The sequence below is a fragment of the Pelecanus crispus genome, chromosome 9, assembly GCF_030463565.1.
Source record: "Pelecanus crispus isolate bPelCri1 chromosome 9, bPelCri1.pri, whole genome shotgun sequence".
In the NCBI taxonomy this organism is placed as follows: Eukaryota; Metazoa; Chordata; class Aves; order Pelecaniformes; family Pelecanidae; genus Pelecanus; species Pelecanus crispus.
In genome coordinates this window covers 13,305,970-13,332,651 of record NC_134651.1, presented here as the reverse complement: position 1 = coordinate 13,332,651, position 26,682 = coordinate 13,305,970, and the positions used below count along the sequence as shown (strand labels likewise).

The 26,682-nt window shown below is 45.3% G+C and overlaps 1 protein-coding gene across 1 annotated transcript in view; it reads right to left on the bottom strand.

Annotated features, from left to right (window-relative positions):
- Window positions 1-26,682, bottom strand: part of LPP (LIM domain containing preferred translocation partner in lipoma) — a 341,053-nt gene that overhangs the window by 173,037 nt on the left and 141,334 nt on the right. The window contains exon 5 of the mRNA XM_075716569.1: window positions 4,513-4,625. Within this exon, the coding sequence (XP_075572684.1) occupies window positions 4,513-4,625 (113 nt within the window). The remainder of the gene's footprint in view (window positions 1-4,512; window positions 4,626-26,682) is intronic.

Sequence of the window (26,682 nt, the reverse complement as noted above, 5' to 3'; positions counted from 1 at the left end):
CTTGCCATGCGCAGGGACAATTCCACTAGATCAGGCTGCTCAAAGTCTCATCCAACCTGATCTTGAACACTTCCAGGGAGGAGGCATCCACAGCTTCTCCGGGCAACCTGTTCCAGTGTCTCACCACCCTCACAGTAAAGAATTCCGTTCTAGTATCTAACCTAAATCTACCCTTCATGCAACTGTTCAAACTCTGATTGTTTCTTCACTCTAACCCCCATCCTAAACCACTTTCACACATCCTTTTTTGGTATATCCCAAATTCTTCCTGGTCTCAGCCACTGATGGTATTTACTCATTAATTCGCAGTATTTACAGTAATGAGGCGGTGCAATGTAGGAGACAGAATTGCTCTGGGACACAGGAGATCTGGGTCCTATTTTTAGCCTGCCACTGGTCAGCCTGGTGACCTAGGCAAAGCACTTTCCCTGCTTCAGCTTCCTTATCAGGGAGAGACTGGTATTTCTTTTGTAAAGTGTTTTGTGGTCTGTCAATAAAACAACACACTGATAATAGCCAGGGGTTGTTGAGAAAGAGGCGATCTCCCAACTGAATACAATCCTCTCCTTTCTGTGTTGTGGTAGCGTCTATAGGGTCCCAAATGAAAATGAGACCCACACTGCAGACACAGCACCTGCGGGTAATTAGCGGCAATTCTTAAATGCGTGTTTTTCCAAGGTGGCCCTTGGCAGGTCCGCAGTTGAGGGTCGGATCTGCTCTGAGCCACCCAGGTCCTGCCCCAATGCAAAACGCTGGGCTCTGAACCTCTCCTTTAAGGAGAGCTGGTTGTTTCAAAGCCAGTGGAGATCTGAAGCCCCCGCAATACAGCTTATCAAGACGCACCCGTAGCACACACGTCTCCAGAGCCAGCCTTCCCGGGGATGGGACGCAGGGTAGGGAATGGCTTTTCACACTGCTGTGCACAGTCCTCATCCCCGAGCAACCCTGCCTGGCAAGGAAAGAAGAAATTGCCGGTGCCATGAGCGAGGGTCCCTCCTTTGAGAGGTTGCTTATGAGAGTTTTTCACTTTTGCTTTCCCTGGCCTGGGCAGAATGCCTGTTTTGAAACTAGAAGGCAAAAAAAAAAACCCAAAAACCTGCCTCCCTCCCTCCCTCCCAGATCTATCTATTTCCCTTCGACAAACAGTGATTTCATTTTTCTTCCCATCCAAGATTTTTTTTTTTTCCCCTCTTTTAAACTGAGCCCAAGCCAACGTGGCAAAAGGCTCTTTGCTCATGTCCTTATTTGTCAAACACGCCATCGCCGCGCCCTCACCACCATTCTGGGAACAAGCCCTCGCCTTCGCTGGCTGACTTCAGCTGAAGGGGAACTTCCCGACACAACTCTCCCCCAGCCCCAACACAGTCTTTTTTAAAATAAACTTTTTTTTTTTTTTAAAAAAGCATTACAGTTAATAAGAAAAGAGTTTAAATTTCCTTCCCCTTCCTCCCCAGCCCTGCTGTGAACCTGAACATGACTGGTCTAGATGGGAAAACAGAAATTACAAGAAAACACCATATCTATTGCAAAGGTATTTCACGACCTAGCCCTCCTCTGATTTCCATCAGAGCATAAGAACCTCAAGGGAAGTCAGATACTAAAGTACCTTTTTGGATCTGATCCTAAGTGGCCAGTTCCACTGTCCAAATAGAGATCCAGAGATAAACAGGCCTATGAAAACTGGGCATTATTATTTTAACTGCTGCTCTTAAGCTACAACTTAAACTGTACTAATCTGTGTAGCTTTTACCTGTCTGCTAACAATAGTGCATGCAATGATAATAAACTAAACATATATATTCTGCTGCCCTCATCAACTTAACACCTAGTATAAAAAGCTTTACCTGGAGCCACAGCACACATATTTCATAAGCTATCATCAGCACTCTGCCATCCAGAGAGAAATTTCTGTTGTAAAGGGGCTGATTTGCTGGGGCAGATAAATTTCAAACTCTGGAATAAATCTGGAGGGCTCGCACTGGGTCTGCAGGGGCCAAACCGCCCCAGGCAGCAGCCTCAGATCTGGTTCATGCTCAGGAACGGGGTCATCTGCTCCAGCGCTTACATCTAGCAACAGGAAGACCGAGGCACGGAAATTAAGTGGCCTGGCAACAGAGAGCGGAATCAGGCTTGGCTTTAGTTTGTTGGAGCCCAACTCAACACATGCTCATGAGATTCCTGCCTTCAGGCAACCATGTCCTGAGGGCTGAGAAAGGATTCACAGAAGGAACACAGCCACCATTCGTTCTGCTCCTTCAGCATGGGAACCTCCATCTGGAGTCATGAAAATGACTGTGTTCAACGCACAAAGGCATTGAGCAGCTTTCTCAAATGCTACCTGCCCTTTTCCCTCACCCCTCAGGCCTTACGTCTTGCTTCAGCACAGCTTTTGGCTGCTCCTGCAAGATAAGGAGCTGATCTTGCAACACGAGACCCTGCCAGCTCCTGACTTAGCCCTGGCTTTTGTCTGGTCCTGATCTCCTTCAGAGGATGGAATGGAAAAGAAAGGGGAAAAAGGTGACAAGAAAGCACAGATTAAAGGCAGGGACCCGTGTTTGCTGCAAAGAGTACGTCTGGGGGTGGTGACAGGCAGGAGCGCCGGGGTATGACTGGTAGGCTTGCCTTCCTCCGAATGGGATGCCACGTGAAGGAATCTCGCTCTAACCAAACTCCTGACAAAACCCAACGCTGTGAACACGGCTCCAGCCCCAGCTTCCCAAAGCCAGAGAGAAAGGGTGTGACAAATAGCAATTTCAAGAGCTCAGCGGGTGGTTCTACCAAGGGGCATGTCCCACTGACAGCCCCGAGCATCTCGGGCACATCTTTGGACCCATTGCAGGAGGGAGGCATGAGGAGCTGAAGACACGAGCCCCTTCCAATGAACACGGCGAGGTCCCCTCCTTGGCAACCTCGCAAGGGGGAAGCCTGACCCTGAAGAAGCACGTAAGGCACCGTGACCCCTTCTTGCTGCCCAGGCTCCTGCACAGGCAGCCATGCAGGCAGCACCCTGCCCTCGCCAGGAGCCTGCTGGAAGCCGTCTGGAAGCTCCCCTGCTCCCACGGGGTCCACTCTTCTCTGAGAGATAAGAGACAGAACAACACTTGCTGGAGAATTACTTCATTCCCCCAAGGCTGGGAAAAGCCATGCTCGGCACTTGGCTAACGTCCCTGACGGCTGCAGCCTTTCCTGGCAGGGGAGAACACAATCCTCATTAACCCCTTCCCTCTCAAAAGGATGCTTATAATGCTGAACCCATTGCAGGAACACGCTGAGACTTTGTGATAGCACCTGAACATCTCGCCACAGGCAAGAGATCACAGGAAGGCCACAAGGGAGGTAAATGTTTTCTTTTTACAGAGGCACAAAGTAGATGAATTGACTCTAGAGTTTGTGGCGGTGTCAGGAACTAAGTCAGGTCTCTTGAATCCTGTTTAATGTCTGCCTGCTAGCCCATTCTCAGGTCATCATCAACCTTCCAGGGTCATCAAGGGCAGCCCCATGGCTATGGATAAGTGGTTACACAACTGTCATCAGCCTCAAACCTAGATCATGCTCCCTTTGCTCTCACTACCCCTCGCAGAAGGCTCTTCCAGACCTTCACAGCTTCGGTGCTTAGAAACTTTCTAAACACCAGCATGCAGGTACTTCTGGCAAGCTCAGCCTCTCCTGTTCTTGCACCAACACACACCCAGAGCTGAAACAGTTGTTCTTCTCTGGTGCTTATTCCCCAAATGTATTTCAAACTTGCAACCGTACCTCCTCCTCAGCCTTCCTTTCACTCAGCTAACAAGCCAAACTCTTCTGGTCTCCACTGGCAAGATCAGCTCCTCACTCTTTGATCACCTTGACAGCCTGTCCCTGCAGTATGAACACATCTCTCCTGAATGTGCCTGAGCTAACACAACAGCATCCAGCACTCCAGGCAAGCCAGCGATGTCTGCACAAAGGTGTTCATACCTTTCAAAGGTGTTCAAGGTATGTCCCTATCCACACAGGACATGCCATCATCACCTGATGCATCTTAGAAGTTGAACTTTCATCCAGATGGCAAATCTAGAGGATCCAAACCAGCAAAAAGGGGGTGAACAGGGTCTCAGTGACATCACTGGATCCTGGGCCAGGGCTTATTTGCTTCACTTAATTTTAGGCATCTAAACAAAGCACTTTTAGGATCAGATTACTGCCCTAAAGTCTCTCCACTATCCACAGAAGGAGATGGCCCTTCCAGAAAACAATTCATTCTGGGAAGGTTTCACTCCCATCCGCCATCACAAGGACATAAGGCAATTAGTCTTCTAATTCAAGCTGGAGGGAAAAGTCCTTTAATAGCCCAGCAAGTTTTGAATGGAAATATTCCCTACTTGGGAAACACAGCTTGCTAAAGCTGACTTGGTTGTTCCTGACACATGATTTCTAACCACAGCACTTTGCCACCTCGTTTTATTATCATCCATTCATTTCCACAATTTCTGGATCAGTTCTGCACGAACAATAAAATTCTTGTCTTCTTACCTGCACATTGAAAGTAACGTCATCCAGAGGGGGCGGGGGGGGAAAGGCACCTTGTGATGATGTGATGTTCCCAAGGTCATCCACAGGAGGTGGGGGTGGAGGAAGGAAGTCCCCTAGGAGAGAAAATGGGAGAACTTAGACTCACCAGCACTTCCCCACATCATGATATGGATGATCGGGATGAACACTGCAATACTCACAGCTCTACCACAGGTTTTGTGGCACAGGAATTAACACATTGTTTAACCATTAAATGCTCAGCAGCACCCTTCGCTGCTTCAGGAGATGGCTATGACAGCTCAGTAACGTTGGCAGATTGCTCAGAGGTGCTCAGACCCCACGACAGAAGGTGACTTGCCACAAAGCCTGAAGGCACCAACAACCAACTCCACAGATCAAAGCATACATCTCAAACCTGCTGCAGGCAACTGCAAAACTTGCAATAATGAATGCCCCATGTCCAGCCTTGCAATGGATCCCATCTAATTCATCCCCCTTGTGTGCTAAATTATGCCAGCTCTTCTTGATCACTATAAAGACAGCATCGGATGCTGTCTAAAAGCAGGGATGCTCTGTTGCAGAGGACACAGGAAGGGCTGGAGCTGGAGCCCAAAATCTAGACCAGCCCATGTCCTGCATCCCTGCTGCTGGCAGGCAGCCACGCTCTTTGCATCTCCCTCTTCCTATAGGGACCTCATGGCTTCATGTAAAGAACTGCTGGGAAGATCACAGGCTCTTCTCAGTGACAACAGTCAAGTGATGGGCCAGTTGCAAGCTCAGAAGCATGCAACTCTTTTAACCCTGAGGAGGCTTTTTACATGGGGCTGATGTACAAAATATCTACACTTTAATTTGCTTGTCTTAAACTTCCAAAAGTGCTGATGTGAAGACAAAGCAGCATACTGGCTGTGAAGCCATCCAGCCTAGCGTAGAGATGGGAAATCTCCCCTTGAGAACTTCATGGGAGGTGGAAGCACAAAGGAGAAAACAGGGACAGAGCAGCACAGGCTGCGGGCAGCAGGACACCAGGCTCTGAAAGCACCTCCTAAGGATGGAAAAAAGGGCGTTTGCCATTAGCACTGGATTTGGCTCCTGGGGAGGCAGCTGCCTGTAATTTGGACCACTTTGGCATATTTCTATTTCTTCTCATAAAGCTTGATGCTGCAAGTAGAGCTGTTTGCTGTTGGCTCTCCTGTGTGCAGCATCTGGGATGGAAGTTCAAGATGAGTAAAAGTGTGACATTTCATGTATATAGGAACTGTTGCTTTTGGAGGGTTTTGACCCTTTTGGGAGGAAACATGGGCCCCCTTCTTGACCCTCCACATCAGTGCCACACAGCCTCCAAGCTACAGGCCTTCAGCACCATCCCCAACTACCAAGGAGCAGGCTCCAAACCACTCAGAGAGGTGCTGAGCCAAACTCCAGTGACCCATGGTCCTTTGGACCACCTGTACCTGGGTTCAAAGACCCAGGCTCAGCCCGCCCAAGGCACGGGCATCAGCTGGGCAGCACCACCAGCATGGCACCTTCATGCTATTTACCATGGGAAGCAGATGGGTCTGCAGCCCTGGAAAACTTTTCTGTTCGATTTCAAATCACTCTCTGAAAGGCACAAAATCCCCCAGGACTTTTAGGGATCTTATTTCCCAGGAAAGTAATTTCTTCCCATTTTCCCCAAAGTGAGCATGGATAGGACTCAAAAAAACCCCTCCGAATCCCTAAGAAAGTATCATACAAAATACAGATGCATGAAGGCAGTTCGAAAACAACACACTGAAAACTAATTTAAGACAACCGTGTTGCTCTAATACATAAAATCCCGTGAAACCTACTGGCTCATGACATCATAGAGTTCAACACTGTTTTTCAAAAAAAAAAAAAAAAAATGTCCAGTAACATCTGCAGTATCCTCCTCTTTGCCGTATAATCAATCCAATCTTTTATTTCAGGTCATATGAAATACAATACAGAGTAAAAAGAAAAGAAGAAATATTTTGAAATTAATAACTTGCTGTTTAGTTCTAAAAAATACTGGGATGTATGAGCGCTAAGTAAACTTTTCTCCTTTGCTCTGAAAATGACCCTCCAACTGACCAACGTGATTTTGCAAACAAATTCAACTCCAGCAGATGCATACTTCCCAAAGAATACACTTCAGGTGACGTTTCTCCAGTTAGTCCTGGCTTCAATGCCAAAGGCTCATCTCCCTTGTAAGCACATTAGTCAGACACTCTTGCTTTATTACAACTTTCAAAACACCTAAGCAAAATTGAGGTAGAGAATGTGTTGAAGGGGATCGGACAGGGTTTGTGCATAAACAGAAGGGAAAAATAACAATTGCTATAACAGAAGGGGAAAACAATGGTTGCTAGAACAAACACAAAACAAATACCATTTTGCCTCTTTGGAAGATCTGTTCCTCCTGAAAGAAAAAACACATTGGCGAGATCTGTCAGAAATGGAGCAAAGGACAGAAAGAGATAAGAGCCCTTTTCTATGGTTTGGAAGAAAACACTTTCCTTTGCAGTAGGCAACAGCTGGCTTTACTGCATCCCGGCCCAGCTCTGCTGACTCTGTACTCCGTGTCAGATAAGCTGCTGGCTCTGCTCTCCCCACAAATGGGAAGGTTTTTAGACTGGGAAGCCGAGAGCAGATGCCTGATGAACTGGGAGGACCTTGCAGATGTTTGGCCTTTTCCTGGTCCTCTGTGAACAGATGGACTTTTCTCCTTCACAGCTTTAGTTATTTATTCTGCCACTGCACTTTCCTCTTTCCCACACACAGCCATAGGACCCGATGCTGTTCCCACCGCACTCGCGGGAGAGTATTCCTGGGATGCAGGAGGGAAAGCTGTTACTGTATTATTATTATTGGCATTGCTGGAAGTCTCCCTTTGGCAGAGAGGGAAGCATGCAAAGACTGTAAAAGCTGTGTCCTAAGCAGCATACAGTTTTAGATGATGTGTGGAAGAAACAGGTCTACATCTGAGGGAGTAAAGGAGGAAAAAAAGCTGAAAGCAAGCTTATGCTCCATTTAAGCAGGATCTCCCTACAGGCTGTTCCAATGCAGCTCGGGGACCTTCCCTCACCCCAGAAGCTTTGCAGCCAGACAGATTTCACTTGCTTAGAGCCAGGCAAGCCATAGGAGGAGGCAGGAAAGTCCATGTACAGGCAGAGCTTATCACTGCCCACCCACCGCTGACCACCTCCAGCACCAGCCAGCTACGTGAGGAGCCGTCTGGGGAAGGGACTGTCCCCTGGATGCACCGGCGGCCGCAGGGGAAATGGGGCTCTGGGGTTACCAGAGTTAACCATGGGCTGGTGGAGGACACGTCCAACCCACCCCGAGCGCTCACCCTCTCCTGCCTGATTTAACCTCGCTGCCGCTCCGTGAATAAGGGATGCAATGGGGAAAAGGCTTATTAGTATCGATTGCTGCTCAGCACAGAGATTGGCGTTTTGGTTGACATTCACCTGGCATCAGCCTGAACACTTGGAGGTACTTAAGTTATGAGAGCAACTGCACTGAGCTCCATCAATGGAGAGACATCAAGGCACCTCCAGGAGGCAATTTATGCTTCAAGGCAGGTGAAATCACCTTCGGACAGCAAGTCCCCCCACGGAGGCAGCCTGGGACAGGCATGTTTGCAGGCAGGGAGCTGCATCCTGCCCCTCCTCACACCGTGACGCAGCCTGCCCTCAGCTCTCGCAATGAGAAATCCCTACCCATTACCATACGTTTAGAAGAGAAAATAAACACTCCTCGTTGCGCCAGCTACTCGTTTCTTCTTCTTACAGCTGTGAAGACTATGCGTCAACCTACAAAGGGGCTGCGTGGTGCGACACATGCGCCAGCTCGGTTATTTCAGATATGACGGCGCAATGTGCCGTGAAACCGCAGCTCTGAGCCATTCTCGGCGCCCGTGCCTGCTCCTGTGCCGGAGCATCACCCGGCACAACCATGAGAGATGACACTGTCAGCCCCAGTAATGCTCTCCCCCATATTTTACAATCAAGTAATTAGACAAAAATTAAGTTAGTCCATCACAGCTATGTTGGGAAACTAGAGCAGAGCCATAAACAAAGGTGATGCTTCCCAAGACCCAGCCCGGCTTCTGGCTCCCATCAAATCTGTGCCATGCAGATGCATTTGCAAGGTTTTTACCTCTCCCCTCCCCAAAATCTCACCTCTTACACCTTCCAAGGAGATTTAGACGTTTTGTTATTACGCTTTGCAAATGTACAAATAAAAAATTGTTCAAAGCTTTAACAGATGTCTACATCAGCACGAGCCTGTCACGCTGAACAGAAAACTCTTAAAATTTTTGCCATTGGCTGCCTGATGCCTCTGGGTACAAGTACAAGCTGCAAAAAACATCCTGTCTCATGCACCAAGCACCTTTCTCACTTATAGTCTAACCTTTAAATTTTTAAGTGCACTTCAGGTTTTTTCAGGATCAGGCTCATACGCCTCAAGCCTTTGTTTTCAGGGAGATATATCTGCCAGTCAACAAATGAGTTGCAGCACAGTAATTGCCTCCCTCCTTGACTGACACAGTTGTTTAGACATGAAGATTTGCAGCTTTGAAACTTCTAGACACGAAGATCTCACATGTCCAGTAAGAAGAGACTGTTTGGGGGAAAAACCCTCGGAAACACAAAAAAGCAAAACATCATATTTTTCCCTGAAACAATAACTTAATGAAATCTATCAACCAACAAAACAGGGTTCATATTTGTCTTCCCAGATCTCTGGCTGACATCTGAAGACTATATGCCCAGATGTTTTTCATTTTTCTCCTTCCAAACAAAAATAACCCTTTCTCATTGTCATCTTGATAATTTCTGACTCTGAAGCTGGTACAGAACCGGTTTGAATCACCTGAAAAACACAGCTCTCCCCTGACTCAGAGACCAGAATAAGGACAGTGATGGAGCAGACCCCCTAATATGTTTCCATTCTGATCCAAACAGACTCCCTTTGGGAAAGCACTGAGCAGATACAGGCATTTCCCATTGCCTTGTCAAGTATTTAACTTCTACTGCAGAAAGCCAAAGTTTGCAATTTGAGGGCAATCTACATGAAACAATTAAGATTTACGCTTAAACTCTAATTTGTTTAGCACTGGGCTAAAATCCTTTTGATTGAGGCTACCATGAACCCGTGTTCCACAACAATCACTGCAAAAACCTGCAGAATATTGCAGTATTACTAAGTGGTCTGGGAAACTTCATACTGCAGAAGTGACGCCGCAGGATTTTTATAGAAAACTTCAGCTAGATATGACCTGGTGACTCTTAGGTGTGAACACGCATCTTACTAAGTTTCTGAAAATGACCATTTTCCTGTAACATCTGTATTTAACACATATCACTGGACAAGGAAAGCACACAATTAAAATCATGTTTCGTGTTGGCGCATCCTTGGTCAAAACCATGTCGTGAGGGGTCAACGACACCACATCAGTGCAGGGAAACCGTCGCATGATTACACACCAGCTCCACAATCTACCTAAATATACCACATCGACCTGTGATTCCTAAAATAAAGCAGCTCCACCAACCCAAAGCACTGTTTAAATTACCACTCTCCTACCAATCACTAATCCTACCATTTGAACTACTTTTGCTAATCAGCTACTGTATTAATAAGCAAGAGGGAGAAAAAAAAAAACACCCACACTAGCTAATTTCATCCTCAGCATTTAAAAAAGGAATACTGAGTCTGTCAGGTAGTTGCACTGAAAATTTACTTCACCACCTGCTAGCTGAAATATTGCTTTTATGGATTTATATTGTATTAAAAGGTCACTGGCTGTTTAAGTCTTAAACAGTTTTAATCATTCTAAAAGTCTCTTAACAGTAAGAAAAGGAAGCTCAGAACAAACAGCAGCAGGGATTCTAATTAAAAGGGCCAATTCATCTAATTTTATTTGGGGTTAATTATTCAGGATTCACTCTCTGATGTGTAAGGAATAGCAATTAGTAATTTTAGTGATTTGAGGAACATTGGAGGTGTAATCAGTTAAAATGAGTGAGTGTTTACAACACAAGATGTTGAATTAGTTTCTCCCAGCTGGAGAACAGGAACATTAGTCCCCTACAGTTCAGGACTATCAATCGCAGTCCTGCTTAAAATATTCTCTTCAAAGCAAAAAAAAAAAACCAAAAACCAAAACCAAAAAAACCCACCCCACACGCCAACAATCATCTGGTAATTTTGTTTACTACATGGAAAGTCAATAGGCAACGCATACCATGGCAGCTTACGCATCCTCACCTCCACCTTCATCCCCTCGTCCAACTACCCAAGCCCCCAGGATTCACTGCAAACAATTCCCAGCATTTTTCCTATCTGCACAACTTCAGCTGGACTACCACTCTCCTGCCACACTGCCTTTTACCACAGCTAGCTGAGATAATGAAAGAAGCAGCCCGTGAAACTTTCAAATGTTAATTAACTTCGGTGGTTAAATATACAGAGGAAAAATGACCATGCAATTAACTTAAAACCTCTAGGTACAATTCCTCCTGCAAACACAAATCCAAAATAGCTCCACTGGAATCACTCTGGATTTCTTCCAGTGTTAGTAGAGCCAAAATAAGTTACTAAAGCTTTCAGGAGCAGCAGATGAGACTCTGATGGGGACAGAGGAGCCGCGGGGGAGAGCGCTAACAGGGAGATCCAACACTGGCTGCTTTGACATTTGGGTCTGAGCTGAGGCAGCAGCTCAAAAGTCATTTTTTTCCACCTCGCAAGATGTAACTGGGTTTTACCACCATTCAGGCATCACTAGGTACTTCGGTGGGACTGGAGCGGGACCCCTTGCATTGCCTACAAGTTTGCGACCGCTAAAAGGAGCAGCATTGGCACACCATGCCAGGCACACTTCAGATGATACAGCTTTTATTGAGCAACTTGATTTAGCACAAACAGATGTTATCTTTGGTGTCCTGTACATAGATCTTTCACTCCAGCTCTGGTCACCACTGGGGAAAATCCCACCCACCTCTGGTTCACGTCAGAACTCGCTGACCTCCCTCTCAAAACACCCCAAAGGCAGTAATTAGCACAAGGGTAGGAAACAAGGACTCAGTTCCCCAAATTATGCAAAATCTCAGCCGCTTCGCCACAGTGGATGCCCTTCATTGTGAAAACAACGTTGGGTTTTTTTTTTTTTTTAACAAGACTGCGTTTTTATTCAGCTTGTGTCTGTAGATACCTAGCTGTGCCATCCTTCCCAGCAAAACGCAACGGATGCTCCTATTGGTTGCAGCATACAGGGAAGCAGGTATAACCACATGCTGGCTGTGGGAAATTCTTCAACTTATTCTTCAACTTATTCTTCAACTTATTCTTCAACTTATTCTTCAACTTATTCTTCAACTTATTCTTCAACTTATTCTTCAACTTATTCTTCAACTTATTCTTCAACTTATTATTTCATATGACTGTGGGGCAAAGCATTCTAGCTAACGTCCCACACCAACCTCTCTGCAATAGAGATGACTTATTTTGCTCACCTCAACAACCCGTTTTGTAAACACGATGCGGATGAGCCAGTTCTGCTCCCGCTCAGATCATGTTACACGTAATGGTTATCTCCGTAATGCTGATATCTGCTTAGAGGAGAAGTCTGCTAGTATCAGAACTCAGCTCTACGGAAAATAAATCAGTCCTTTACTAAAGCTCAGTGAAGGACTAAAGCCAAGCCAACACAAGAAACAGCCCACGGCACTGTAAAACTTTAATTAAAATCTGTGCTAAAATAGGAGGAAGAAGAGCAGTAAGATTAAGAGAAAAGCTCTAAGTACTGTTCCTTCTCATAGACTTCTTTTAGGACTTTGGGGATACCACCTAGCCCCACTGTGCCTCACTCCATGGGCATGCAAAGGCTTTCTTTGCCTTCCCTCCAGTGTTTATTTGTAGACATAAGGATAGAGTCTGTCTTACTTGGTCTGTGCAGCAATTAGTATAATGAGATCCCGCTTTCAGTTGCAGCTGCTCAGGTCCAATAACAGGGACAAAAGTAGTTCCAAATGATTTTTTTAAGTAAAAAAAAAAAATAAAATAAAAAAAAAAGAGAGAACAGCCTGCTGAGAGGGAAAGATTTCAACACAAACAACTGGAAATATGCTGGAAATCAGGGCATCTAAGTCAGAAGAGCAAACCCTGTCCTCAGAGGGGAAACACAGGCTGCATTCCCACACACCATCCCTTCTCCTCTGCAAAGCAAAAGGTCCATAAAACAACTCAATGAGGGAAAACCCTGCCTCACTCAGAACAAAACTGAACGGAGTTATCTATTTGTTTATTAGATTATGGTGTTCAACTCACTTGTTCATTGCTAAGAGTGCCTGACAAGACTTGACATATGCATTAATTTACTAAACAGGGCTGTTGTGAAGGAGTTGGAAAAAAATGAGCTATGCCACTGGATTAAGACCCTGTTCTCCCTGGCTGTTGTTGCGTGGCACAGTCAAAACGAATCTGTTTTTTTGGTCAGCTTTCTCCCCTGAGGAGGCAGCCAGGGAAGATGGGGACCGTATCCTTCAGATACATCCTTTCTTATCACCAACCAAATCTGCTCTGTGCCTAGTGATGAAACACAAAACACTGCACAGATTGCAAAAACCATCTCCCAGAGCTCTTTACTGCCAAGGGACTTCCTCAAGTTTTGGAAGCTGCAGCCAACAGTTTTTAAGCAATCTCGGACTTATCTTTGGTTTTGTGTTGTCTTCCCACTTTGGGGGTGAATTGCAATCTGAGCGGTCAGAGGAAACCCGATGTGCTGCAGCCTTTGCTTGAGCCTCGGAGCCAGCAGTGGCCCATGCTGCAGAACATCTGGAAGCGCTGGATCCGTTCTGCTTGCCCAGCACACAAAGGAGGGGGATAACAGAAACCACCAGACCGTTTCCCTGGGGGACGGGGTCAACCTTCCTGCAAGGCGTCCTCTTCACAAAGTCTTCTGCTGCTGGCTTGACAGACTGAAGCAAAAACACTCACAGATGAACTGATCAAAAAACCCACCATAAACTGATCTTCAAACCGGCTCATTTAGTTCCTCCCACCCTCGGCCCCACCCCTCCCTATGTAACTCTTATAAACATCCAAACTTGGAAAGATTAAAGCAAAACATGTGTCTTTATCAGATTCACTGCTTTCGCCAATACAAACAGCTCCAGCTTTCCTCCTTCTACTGCAATTAGTCAGTGCTACTGGGGAGCAGAAAAAGGAGCTAGACTTTCTTCATGCTAGAAAATGAATTGCTCGCTTATTCACTAGTGTAACAGTCAAAAAATAAATTACATCCTTAATCCCTGAAGATAATTTAAGATAAAATCAAGTGCTGTATAAATAGAATTCACCCCATCTTCTTCTTTCAAAGTAAATAACTAATGCTCTGTATCTCCATATATAAATTTATATAAATACGTGTATATATGGAGTGCTGGTGGTTTTTGTGGAGGGAGTTTGGTTCCTTTCACTGGTACCTACTAGAAACATCACACATGGTCTCGCCAGACCATGGAAGAGAAACAGGATTATAATCAAAAGAAAAAAAAAGGTGGAGGGCTGGTGTACCTTTCCCTGGGTAGATTCTACCTGGAAGTGCTCTACATCCTCTCTACTGCACTTTTGGATAACAAGGAAGGCAGAGGAGAAAAAAAAAAAAATTATGCAGGCTTTCTCTTCTTTGAGATGAAGTTTACCCTAAAACACTGTTGCACAAGCTTTCTGTACCAAGGATCACTGCCCTACACCCCAAAGTTACTATATGCACTTACATGCACAGTTATCACCATCTTCTGAGCAGAAATGCTTTAAAATTTACACTTTTTGCATAATTCAACAAAGTAACTGGTTAGGAAACAATGTGCTAAACTGACTTTTTAGGTAAGTAACTACATTTATGTTTTCCATGTTCCACAAAATCCCCTACTGAGAACCACCCCATCCTTCTCCTTGCTGGTCAGAGCCCAGGGCACTGCGGTGGGGAATACAAGAGCAGAAAGCACACTTCCCATCAGAAGCATCCTAAAGTGGGCGAGGAAGAGAGGAATGACAGAGGCACAGAAAGGCCTTCCCAAGGATGAGAATGATATCCCCGTTCATGACACTGACGATAACAACATTCACTCCCCAAGCTGACGCAGCTGGCCTGCCTATTCTCGGAATAGAAGTAGGGATAAATGGTGGCAGCGTGGTACCTGTGCTGGTCTGGGGGGACATGTGGCTCTCATCTTGCATTCCCAACAGGAATGACCATGATATTGTAGTTATCCAAGCACACATTTCAAGCTTCTAACCATTCTGAGAAAGCAGTCAATCAAACGAGCGGTTTTGCTGTAACTCTGCTCAGCATATGGTGCCTCCCTTCCAGAGACAAAGTATTAGGGTCTGGCACCGGCCCAGGGTAACTGAGAGGGTGCCCTTGCAGTAAAACATACCACACCAAAAGCTGGGTCAATTATTTTGTGCAGAGAAACCTGGGTGAGATCATTTTCAGACTGAATTCACTTTTCTATTTAACCAACAGAAAATGAATTACTGAAATATTTGTGGATATTGTTAAAAGGAAAAATGCGGAAGAAAATGAAAATCTTCTGCAGAGGTTGTGGTTTTGTTTGAAAAGCCAGAGATTTTATTCTTGAAATAAAATGTTGTGGGGAAAATGATAACAAATTGTAGTAACATATTGCTACAGTTTCTAGGCTGGACTTTTGAAGTTTTCACTCTGAGGTTTGTTTTTCCCTCAGAGCTGCTACTTGGACAATTTTAGGCAAGAAAATTAAATTAGGTTAGGTGGGGAATCGCTCTTGATTTTCTTTGGTCCTAAATTCTTTTCCAGCCTTGCTGCAGTAAAGTGCAAATCCATTCTTTTCAGATTAATGATTGAACTTCATTCTAAATCTCCACTCCAATATTAATAACCTCTCAGAAAACAATTAAAATGGATATATTGTTTGAGTGTGTGCTCAGGGAGCAAGAGAAGAGGATAAATCTTCTATGAGCACAAAAACCTCTATCATACTTTGAGACCTGCTGTTGCCTGCAGTGACATACGAAGGTTTTTTGCTGTAACATATGCATCTCCCCACGCTACCAAAAGCACATTCCTGAAGCAGTGAATGGGAAGGAGAGAGTGCTTAGCAGCAGGGGAAGAGTGGATGGTCCGTCTCACCTTCTAACAAAAATCCCTCCATCAGTGAGATTGAAAGAATAGACCTTTTCCTCCATCAGGCAGAAGATGCTGCGGGAAAGAGAACAACTTCCAATTCAACGTTAGTAGCAACCGTAAAGAGCCCGAGAGCGCCCAAGCAGGTGGTTTGCTCGGAAATTATTTTAATGCACAGAGATGCCTGATGTGTTGAGGCTGTATGATGAATCATGGAGCCTACATCATTCAGAGTTGCTTATAAGCCCAGTTTCCCTGAGCTCTGAGAATTTTGGAGCCAATGTCTCTACTTTCTTCACGAATCACAACAAGGAGAGAAGCATCTTCTGGGCCAACTGCTCTGGACTGGCTTGTCTCCACACCGCTCAAGGTTAGTGCTCTCTGTAGCAGGCTGGCTGCACCAACACTATACTGCCTTTTTCCAGTCCCAAGTGAAATAATGGGAAGGTTGCATTGCTGCTCGCCACCGTGGTGTTTTTACAGCATAACGATGAGAAAACATGCCGTCTGCCCTGCTAGGAGTGCATGTGGAGATATTCAAGAGTGAAGAGTTTTCTTAGAGGACCATCTTTGGCACAGGAAGACAAACATGAGAGTCACAGCCGTAGTGTCTGCCTAGAGAAGAAGAGAATCATCCTCCTTTGGAGAGAACTAACCAGCTTTGCTAAACAAAACCGAACATCAGCAGGTTTTGAAAACTCACACTGCAATTTTGCAATGCATGACTTGCTGCATGCAGACATCCAAGGTGACTGCTTCGTGCAACAGCAAAGCTCATTCCTAGAGGATTTAAACAATCACAGATTTCCTCGATGAAAGACACCCAAGTGAATAACAACCTTATTTAAAGAGAAAACATGGCATGTTTGGGTACCTGGCCTGTCAAGAAAACAAGAAGGTAGCAAGAACACACCTGAGAATGATCTGAAATTAGCCAATGTTTATCTTTGTACACAAAGGAAGCATTTTAAATTTAAAAATACATGCATAACCTAGCTTTAAAATCCAGTACCACATCTAGGCAAAACCTAGATGTGGATGTTGAAGATCATTTAAGGAACAGGATTCTCTGCTTTCAAGAGATTGACAGATTTACTGCATATCCTTATCAGGCCATACATATCACATCACGTCACAGTGATTAGCATCTTGCTGGATTAAAATCTTTAATTCCACTGGATTTAAAAGGCCACTTGAGAGCCACTCAGACAAGAGCCCAGGGCTAGAGCTATTCACAAGCACAGAACGGGACGCTGAGACTGCCGCACTGGTATCTGCTCCCCTGGTTCTTCAAAATGTTGCAGCTAAAATCATCTGGCCAAGATGGGTAAACAAAGGTGTGCATCAAGTCAGCCAGCAAAATCTTTCACGGCAATGGCTCTGCACTCATCGTGAGAAAGAAGATAACCTCTACTTTGGCTCTCCTTTACTATATATTTAACATTTGCAAGAGAAAAATCAGATGACTGCTTAAAGCTTGGGATGATGCACACCATCTTCAAGCTACTCTTGAGAGAAATGTTTAATGTTTCATGGGGTTTGGAAATGGCTTAAATTCCCTGCTGAATTGTTCATGCCCATACACAATTTAGCCTTTATCAAAAAAATGCCTTTCAATTATGTACTCTGCAAAAAATGCAGAAACTTTTTGGAAGGTTTCTAGCTGCTTTTTTCCCCCCTTTTGTTTGTTGCTTTTTGGCTTGCTAGGGTCTGCATAAAATATCCTTACTTGGATATGCCCACTGAAGTTATCTGAATTTCACCACTTGTGCTACTCATAGAAAATTAACTCCCTTTTTTTTTCCTTCTCTCTCTTCATGCCTTTATTTTAAATGAGGGGAATGGGAAGAGAGAAGAGCACTGGGGAGGGGCTAAAAGGTTGCAGACTTTTGGATGGACTATGCTTTTTACTCTGATACACAATAGCAAGCTGTAAATCTGCAGCAGCAGGGCCACCATGGAGCAAACCTGGCAGGCGGGCAGCCTTTGGGCAGTAAAGCCTGCAGAAGGCACGCTGTTCCCAGTGCAGGAGATGCGGCAGGAAAATGAGCATAATTAGAGCACTGCAATGTGCCAGCTATTCTTGGAGGCAGAGCAGCCCCTCAGGAGCTATTGCAAGAAAGCGAAGCAAGGCCAGCCCTCGGACCACTCTAACCCACGTCACAGGCATCCCCAGGAACATAAAGCCATCCTCCCATGTTCTGTCCTGCCAAGCAGGTAAAGATACCGTCTCTCTGCTGCTTTTGTTCTCTCAACACCTTCATTTTGCTGAGCATACACCCCCTAAGGTTCCAGGAATATTAACATAAGCCACATACAAATATTATTCTGAAGAAGTAATTCCCATAGTTCTATTTTTGGAAATGCATCTTAAAAAAGCTTCCCTAATATACTGGAACAGGACCCATATTATCTCTTCATAAAATGAATCCAACTTGAAGGCTTCTAAATTCATTGGTAAGCAGTTCAGACTTCCTTTTATACTGTAAGATTTCCTTCCATAAGATGCAAGATATATTGCCTCAAGGGAGAAGCAGCTTTATGAAGAGGAAGCTACGTGTGCCAGAATTGTTCTCTTCCATTATCTGCAACATCCTTTCCCCCTCCCATTGTTTCAATAGTTGGTCACCAGAAGAACCTGCAGCAAAAACGCTGATACCCTCAGCAGAGCAGCTACCTGCCAAGAGCCCCAAACAACATCTGCTCTTCTGCAGAGCCTTTCAATGTCCAGAAAACATGTTTTCTGTGCATGCCCCATATACAGTTCTGACAGAAACATGACTGTGCTAATAGACTTACTTTCTGCTCTTCCCACCAGAACGACATTTGAGGAATGGAGGGCTCACCAGTAATCTCCCACCTACATATATTTTTTGTAGAACTTCACTGAATAGAAGGGTGAAGAAGGAAAAAAGAGAGAGAAAACACATTCGGCAGTGACAAGTGTTACGGGGGGGGGGGGGGGGGGGGGGGGAAGCTGTCTAATGTTCCTACACGGGATCCAGAGAAACATTTCCCTCATGCATGCACATGCTTGCATGCAACACAGACTCAGTTACATGCTTAAGTTCAAGTGTGTGCTTAAACGTTACGTCCCACAGGCCTTCGGAAAGCATGCATGAAATTAGGCATTTGCTGAAATGCTTTGCTAAGCAAAAGGATCAGTTTACGTACTTTCCCCAAAGATTCTGCTGAAATGAAGCCGAATGATTGCAGTGGTACCTCTCAGGAGATCCCCAATTCTTCCCCGAAGCATTCATTTGCTAGGATTTCACTTTTGCACATTCAGCTTTGGGGAATCAGTATGGGAAACTGGGACCAGGGAATTTGCCGTATTAGAAATGACAGTATTACCAGCGGTAGCTAATGTAACCACAAGTCCAGATCACGCACCCCACCAGGGCCACTGACATCTCTTCCATTTCTTTTAAAACCTCCTCTAAGGGGTATAATCTCCCCAAATCCAAGCAGAGGGAAATCCAGGGTTCCCCCAAATCAGAAACTACTTGGTTTGGGACAAAAGGAATCTGCTGCCAGGAGGACTGAATGGAATTGCTGAAAATAAGCAAATATTCCCAGTGTTTCTGCACTCCTCTCCCTGAAGTGAAATGATCAAGAGGATTAATTTTAGAGTATGCACAGTTTTAATGCGAAAAAAAACCAAGTTGCATCTTAGCTTTTAAGCAAAGACCAGATGGAAAGTCTATCATTAGAAATGCCAAAGGGAGAATACACTCAAAGTTTGCTCCGGGATGGAAAGGTCATATCTAGTCATCCTTGTCTTAAATGTTCTCAGAAGCACTCAAGCTTTTTGTAATAAGATGGCTTTCTTTCAGTTTATCAACTTGATTTCCTCCAAAATAAAATAAAAAACCTTCAAAACAAAACAAAAATCACCAAACAATACAAGACAGAAACTTTAAAGGCAGGCGCCAGCTCTCTCTTTTCCCCTCCAGAGCAAAACAGTCATTAAATTTTTAATGAATTATTGTTTAGTTGACAAGAAATGCCACAAAGATGATCTGTTGATTCCACCCAGGGGTGTTTACTTAGAGCTTCACAGGGAGATTTATGAGATGACAGGCAACAGACAACGTGTCATTGAAGTCTGAGGAGCAATGCTTTGCTTATCAGGTATTGATGTCGATAAAGAACACGTCAAGCTGATGAGAAATGGATCAGGTTTCACCACTGTGTTCAAAGCAACATCCCAAACCCCCAGCGAAGACCATATAGAATCATAGAATCGTTTAGGTTGGAAAAGACCTTTAAGATCATCCAGTCCAACCATTAACCTACACTACCAAGTCCACTCTAAACCAATCAAGCATAGACTAGACTAAACCATGTCCCAAAGTGCCACATCTACCCGTTTTTTGAACGCTTCCAGGAATGGTGACTCCACCACCTCTCTGGGCAGCCTGTTCCAATGCTTGACCACCCTTTCCGTAAAGAAATTTTTTCCTAATTTCCAGTCTAGACCTCCCCTGGCGCAGCTTGAGCCCATTTCCTCTCGTCCTATCGCTAACTACATGGGAGAAGAGACCAACACCCACCTCACTACAACCTCCTTTCAGGTAGTTGTAGAGAGTGATAAGGTCTCCCCTCAGCCTCCTCTCCTCCAGACTAAACAACCCCAGTTCCCTCTGCCGCTCCACATAAGACCTGTGCTCCAGACCCTTCACCAGCTTCGTTGCCCTTCTCTGGACACACTCCAACACCTCAATGTCCTTCTTGTACTGAGGGGCCCAAAACTGGACACAGTATTCCAGGTGCGGCCTCACCAGCGCCGAGTACAGGGGAACAATCACCTCCCTGCTCCTGCTGGCCACACTATTCCTGATACAAGCCAGGATGCTGTTGGCCTTCTTGGCCACCTGGGCACACTGCTGGCTCATGTTCAGCCGGCTGTCTACCAACACCCCCAGGTACTTTTCGGCCAGGCAGCTTTCCAGCCACTCTTCCCCAAGCCTGTAGCGTTGCATGGGGTTGTTGTGACTGAAGTGCAGGACCCGGCACTTGGCCTTGTTGAACCTCATACAGTTGGCCTTGGCACATCGATCAAGTCTGTCCAGGTCCCTCTGCAGGGCCATCCTACCCTCGAGCAGATCGACACTCCCACCCAACTTGGTGTCATCTGCAAACTTACTGAGGGTGCACTCAATCCCCTCATCCAGATCATCGATAAAGATATTAAACAAGACTGGCCCCAAAACAGAACCCTGGGGAACACCGCTCGTGACCGGCTGCCAACTGGACTTAACTCCATTCACCACTACACTCTGGGCTCGGCCACCCAACCAGTTTTTTACCCAGCAAAGACTACGCCCGTCTAAGCCATGAGCTGCCAGCTTCCCAAGGAGCATATTGTGGGAGACGGTGTCAAAAGCTTTGCTAAAGTCCAGGTAAATGACATCCACAGCCTTTCCATCATCTACCAGGCGGGTCACCAGGTCATAAAAGGAGATCAGGTTGGTCAAGCAGGACCTGCCTTTCATGAACCCATGCTGGCTGGGCCTGATCCCCTGGTTGACCTGCACTTGCCTGTTGAGTTCACTCAATATGAACCTCTCCATAATCTTTCCCGGCACCGAGGTCAGGCTGACAGGCCTGTAGTTCCCTGGGTCCTCCTTCCAGCCCTTCTTGTAGATGGGCATCACATTGGCAAGCCTCCAGTCATCAGGGACCTCCCCTGTTAACCAGGACTGCTGATAGATGATGGAAAGTGGCTTGGCAAGCTCCTCTGCCAGCTCCCTCAGTACTCTTGAGTGGATCCCATCTGGCCCCATAGACTTGTGAGCATCCAGGTGGCATAGCAGGTCATTAACTGCTTCCTCCTGGACTATCAGGGCTCCATTCTGGTCCCTATCCCTATCCTCTAGCTCAGGGGCCTGAGTACCCTGGGGATGCCAGCTGGCCGATACAAATCCACCAGCCCATTTGCATTGTAACTACCATGCTACTGGTCATAAGATCTGAGAAGCTCAGTAAGGACCTCCTTAGGGCTAAAGATGCCTTCTTAACTCTAGTAGCTCACATATGACGACTAGGAGGCGGCAAAAGAGCGATCGATGATTTGCACCGGAGTTATTACGGTGACCTGACAACAACGCAGTGCTTACAGTTTTACTCCACTAGCTAACTCACAAGAGCTACAAACACTCAGCTTCAACTGAGATTTCACCAGCCCCTAGTCTCCATGTGCCAGCTGTGAAACAAACTCCCTCCCCATTAAGATAAGCCCACAGCTGAAGTACAGTATGTGAATAAGCCTGCTGGGACACAGCTCCCAAACCCTAACAGGACAATATTTAATCAAAGACAGAAATCTCCATTTTCTTATTTTCCAACAAATACAAAAATCACACAGATATGATGATATAAAGTTAGCATTTTCATAGTAAACACATCTGTGTGCTGGTGCATATTATTCCCAATAAGAACTGGAGCTACTGGCGAAAGCTGAAAGTGTTTTTTCCTTTCAGGCTGTGCCTTTCCTCAGCTCAACTGGGCCAGCCCTGACAAGAAGAATCTGGCTTCAGGTCTTCCCTGTCCATAAATAACAAACATATTTGCAAGGTCCAGACAGCTGCATTTATGTAAATCCACTCAGAGGAGCCATCGCTGACCTAATTTAATGGCAACTGGGCTGCGCAAGTGTCAGAGGGAAATGTGACCTGCGGTACTGCTGAATGAGGGACAAGCGGACAAAACCAAGATTTCATTCTCAAATGACATGCTAAAACGTTGGGATCATCAAACAAATGCTTTGTTGTTTCTTGGCCACTTGCAAATGGTGATTATTCCATATGAAGTAATTAACAAACAAGGACAGAATCCTCCAAGCTCTCTTTAGAAATCTTCTTTTCAAAACACACCCTCATTTTAATTATTTACCGTTTGCAATAGAGAAGAAGGAAAGAACAAGGAGGTAAGAAATCTGAGACAATCAAACCTTCCCTAGTCCCCACAAACAGACAATCACTGCCTTCCAGTAGACTCGACTAATCATTTTTCTAAGTAGCCAAAAGATTTCACAATTAAATTCTTATAGAAATAAGACGCATCTTCCTGCTCCTTCTGAAGCCTCATGAGTTTTCCAGCTCCTCTCATAAAGAGCTTTCATTACTCTGGGCATGACAGAGCCAGAAACGCTACAAGAGAAAGCTCCAATTTCAGCTCCATCCCAGTCACCGACCAAATGCCCAGAACCTTCGTCACAGCTCTTGGATCACAGGGAAGAAAAGAAAAAAAAAAAGAAAAAAACAAAAAAAACCCAAAACAAAACAAAAAAAGGGGAGTTTGAGCAAACTAAGTTTTGTGCAAACTAAGCATATTTGGTCAGGTACTAGGAGATCAAATAGATAGGGAGCCTCACAATTCCCTTCCTCCAGCCTCACGTTTGTGGTGACAACTGCACTTTCCACCAATGAAATGTGACCTTTAGGCCCTGACATTTAGGCCCAGATCTTCCAACTTGTGTTACCTCCGCCTCCAGTTTCACAGGTGGAATTCATAGCACTTTAACGTTTAAATAGTTGGCAGTGTCCATCGAACACTAACCCATGTCTCACCCAACAGATTCTTAAAATGGAATATTCCCACTCCAGAGACCCATGCCATGCTGGATGGTCAACTTACATGAGGTATTGGACGTGCCATATCTCTTGGGAAAATCAACATGCCAAGCGAAAACTCATCTCTCAAAATAGTTACCCTACTACCTTATTTCTCTTTTATTTGTTTCCCTACTGCAGTTACACAACACATTCTCACTGGGGCAAAAGGGATCATTAGCAACAGCACTTTTGGACACATACAAACAGGCAGCACTAAATGTGCACCAGAAGCAGGAAGATTAACAGTCTTCCCACATGAGAAGGCATAACAAGGCAAATGGATCCTCCGTTAGCTTGTCTCAGTAATATCTTAGGAAAGCACCATATACTCAGAATGGAAATATGGAGGTTCAGCAATTGTTTTTTTAAAAAGTCCAAGTATGATTGTAGGGAAAGAGCTCAGCTGTGATCACGCATCCTATCTCTTGTCTTGGATTAGCTGCTAAATTTAAAGTATTTTCTGTCTGGTCAACAAGAGCGATTTACTGGCATGGAGAAGTGTTTTAAATATCAAGAGTTTTCAGGCTCAGCCAAACCAATCATTCCTGCAGCTCTCTAAAAGACTCTTGTCCCTAATGAGGGAAGTGAACAATTGAACGAAACCTAGAGATCTGGCAGCTGGAGATCCACCAGCCCCAACCCCTCCTGCTGCCGCAAGGTCATTTCTCCCTCTTGAGGCCACATGTCCCGTTTTTACACAGACAGGCTGAGTGCCTGATGCGCCAAAAGTCGGTCAAGTATTCTCGTGTTACAAACGCAACTTCCTTCTCTGCTATAGAGAAGGGTTACAGGCTCAAACTCTGCAGGACCACTGTTGGCAGGGATGGGTTAATAAGGAAAATTCAATGATGAATTTAATCCAAATCTAAGGCACTGAATGGACTAAGCAGAAGATGAGGAATACACTGCAACACTTCATACTACCTGTTATGACTGTGTGGTCTCATGTCCACACTGATACTGGAGGAGATGCAGGCCAGCTGTGATTTTAACCAGCTCACAGTTCTTTCATGTATTGCCTCTTGTCTTTATAAATTCATTTTTACGTAAGACAGCTGTGTCAGACATGAGATCCCAGTGCAATTTTCCTTCTGTGCTTGCAGAATGAATTCAGTCAGCCAGGTCCTATTTCTCCTTGGGCACCACACAAAGAATTACAAATGGCTCTATTTGTGTCCAGTCGGTACAAAAAGTGATGTCAAAAGCATAACAGGAAGGAGGAAAGGACCCAATTACAAAAGCAAGATCTATGAGATAATCTTGGTCCCAGGACAGTGAGGGGTGGCAATTAGGAACATCTCGTCTATCTGTCAGTTGGGATCATTCAATGAGCATGCTACCAAGAGGAAAAGTGGCACCTCAAAACGCCAATTACAACTTTCCAGACCCAAACTGTGCTTCAGCCTCCTCTGCCCCCTGTGCCTTCATCTCTAACATGACAGGAAGGTAAGCTTGAGCAACAGGAATTTGGTTTTCAAGAAGGAGCCTAATTGTACTGCAGTTTAACAACCAATCAATGGTTTTGCAGAAGTCGCGCGCTCCACCCGGGGGGCTGCCTGGCTGTATTGAGGAAGTGCATGGTGTTGACTTCCCAAACTGAGTCACCGTTGTAAGCCCTGGGGCGGTATTTATAGAGTTGGGGGAAAATTTCCAGGAAACATCACTTACTGGCACTCACAAAAATAGCAAGGAAACTCTTCAATTACTAAACTTTTAAGGAAGAAAGTCTTTCTTCTTTATGACAAGACAGCAAAGCAGCAGCCTCTATGACTTGCTTGGAAGCAGTTACAATTAATATTGTTCTTTATCTCACTTTTCCCTGACAGTAGTAGATGTTGCTCCTAAGCTATTAATTCTGTACAGCTGCAAGGTTGGGTTTTTTCCTCCTCTCTCTTCTGCTGATTATTTCCAGGATAAGATGCTGAAGTCAGCCTTGTCTCCAAAAACTTTAGCAATTCTCTCCTGGAACATGTCTGCAATATCATCCACAGGTTGAACCCAAGCCCATGCACGCAGACTCGAGTGAATCCTGGTACCAACAACAGATCAACCACGGCAGCCCAGAGGTCAGCCTGAACCCTTTATCCAACTGTCCAGAATCCTGATTTGGGGGAATGGTTGCAGCCTTCATTAAACCACAAGAATCTGCAGGTACACCTGTTACTGGAAGTCAAGCTATCCCATGCAGAGGTGAGCTGACGTGTCTGCACAACCTAGACATGCCCTGGGATCACAGAGCAGACAAAAGCAGAGGAAGGGCACAGATTAGCGGCTGGATCAGTCACCTAAAAGTATCTGTTCCCCTCCACATATGCAAGTTCCCCTATGTCTCCTCAGAGCCAGGGACTAAGCCAGGATTTCAAAAACATTTTTGTCCCCACAATAGTTTTAAGGATGCAACTGCAAATCTGGGGGAGGCTCAACCATCTTAGAGCATGTGCCTTTCCATTAAACACACATGGATTTATGCTCTTCCTTAGCGATGGTGGGCAGACTATCCCAGACATGGTCCCCTTCCCCTAAGCAGCCAGCATACCCCATCAAGAAGGATGTAGATTAGTTGACCACAGAAGTAGAACTTTCTGGAAAAAAAAAAATCTTTTAAAAACACAAGATACAAGCACACGAGCTTGTCCCCATCCTGCACACAAAGTGCAAATGCCTAATTTTATTATTATGACTTCCAGACTGTTTCCACCACCTCCCTCCCCTCTGAGCCCTGGGGCCAAGGTTGGCCAAATGGCCTTTGAGAAAGCCTCAGAGATGTTCCCCTACATGTCTTACACAAACCAGTAGCTTGGAAGAGGACAGAAAACCAGGGTAATGAGGGAAAGGCCGCTGGCATGAACTCAACCAGTACCTGCCCTGCTTGACCTCTCAGCTGGGCTGTCCCAGCAGAGCTGCTGGGAGGGCACACTGGGTCCAGCTCTCTGCCAAGCTGTCAATCAGCAACGGCACACAGTCCATCACACTCATGGGACGTGACACCCTGTGCAATGCAACGGAGACCCAATGAGTTTGTTTTGTACATGCCACTGTGGCGTCAACAGATACAGCAACGTGCTTTGGCTAGTACTGACATGGGAAGCATTCAAAGCACTCGCACAGAGATAACAGGCTCCCCTCATCTCCTGCCTGAGACACGCTGACCTCCCCTCCCTCCCTTCTCCCTGGCATTGTTAAAGATAATACAAAAAATCTGCCAGTTATTTTTTCAAATGTCTGTTTCAGAGGGTTCCCCCCACCCTGTTTTTCTGAGGCCAATTAAAAATAAAAGTTTACCAGGAAGACGACAAGATAAAAAAAGAGTGTCTGATATCATTGGATCCAGCCTATAAGGATCTCACACATAAAAGAATTATGTCCCTGAGC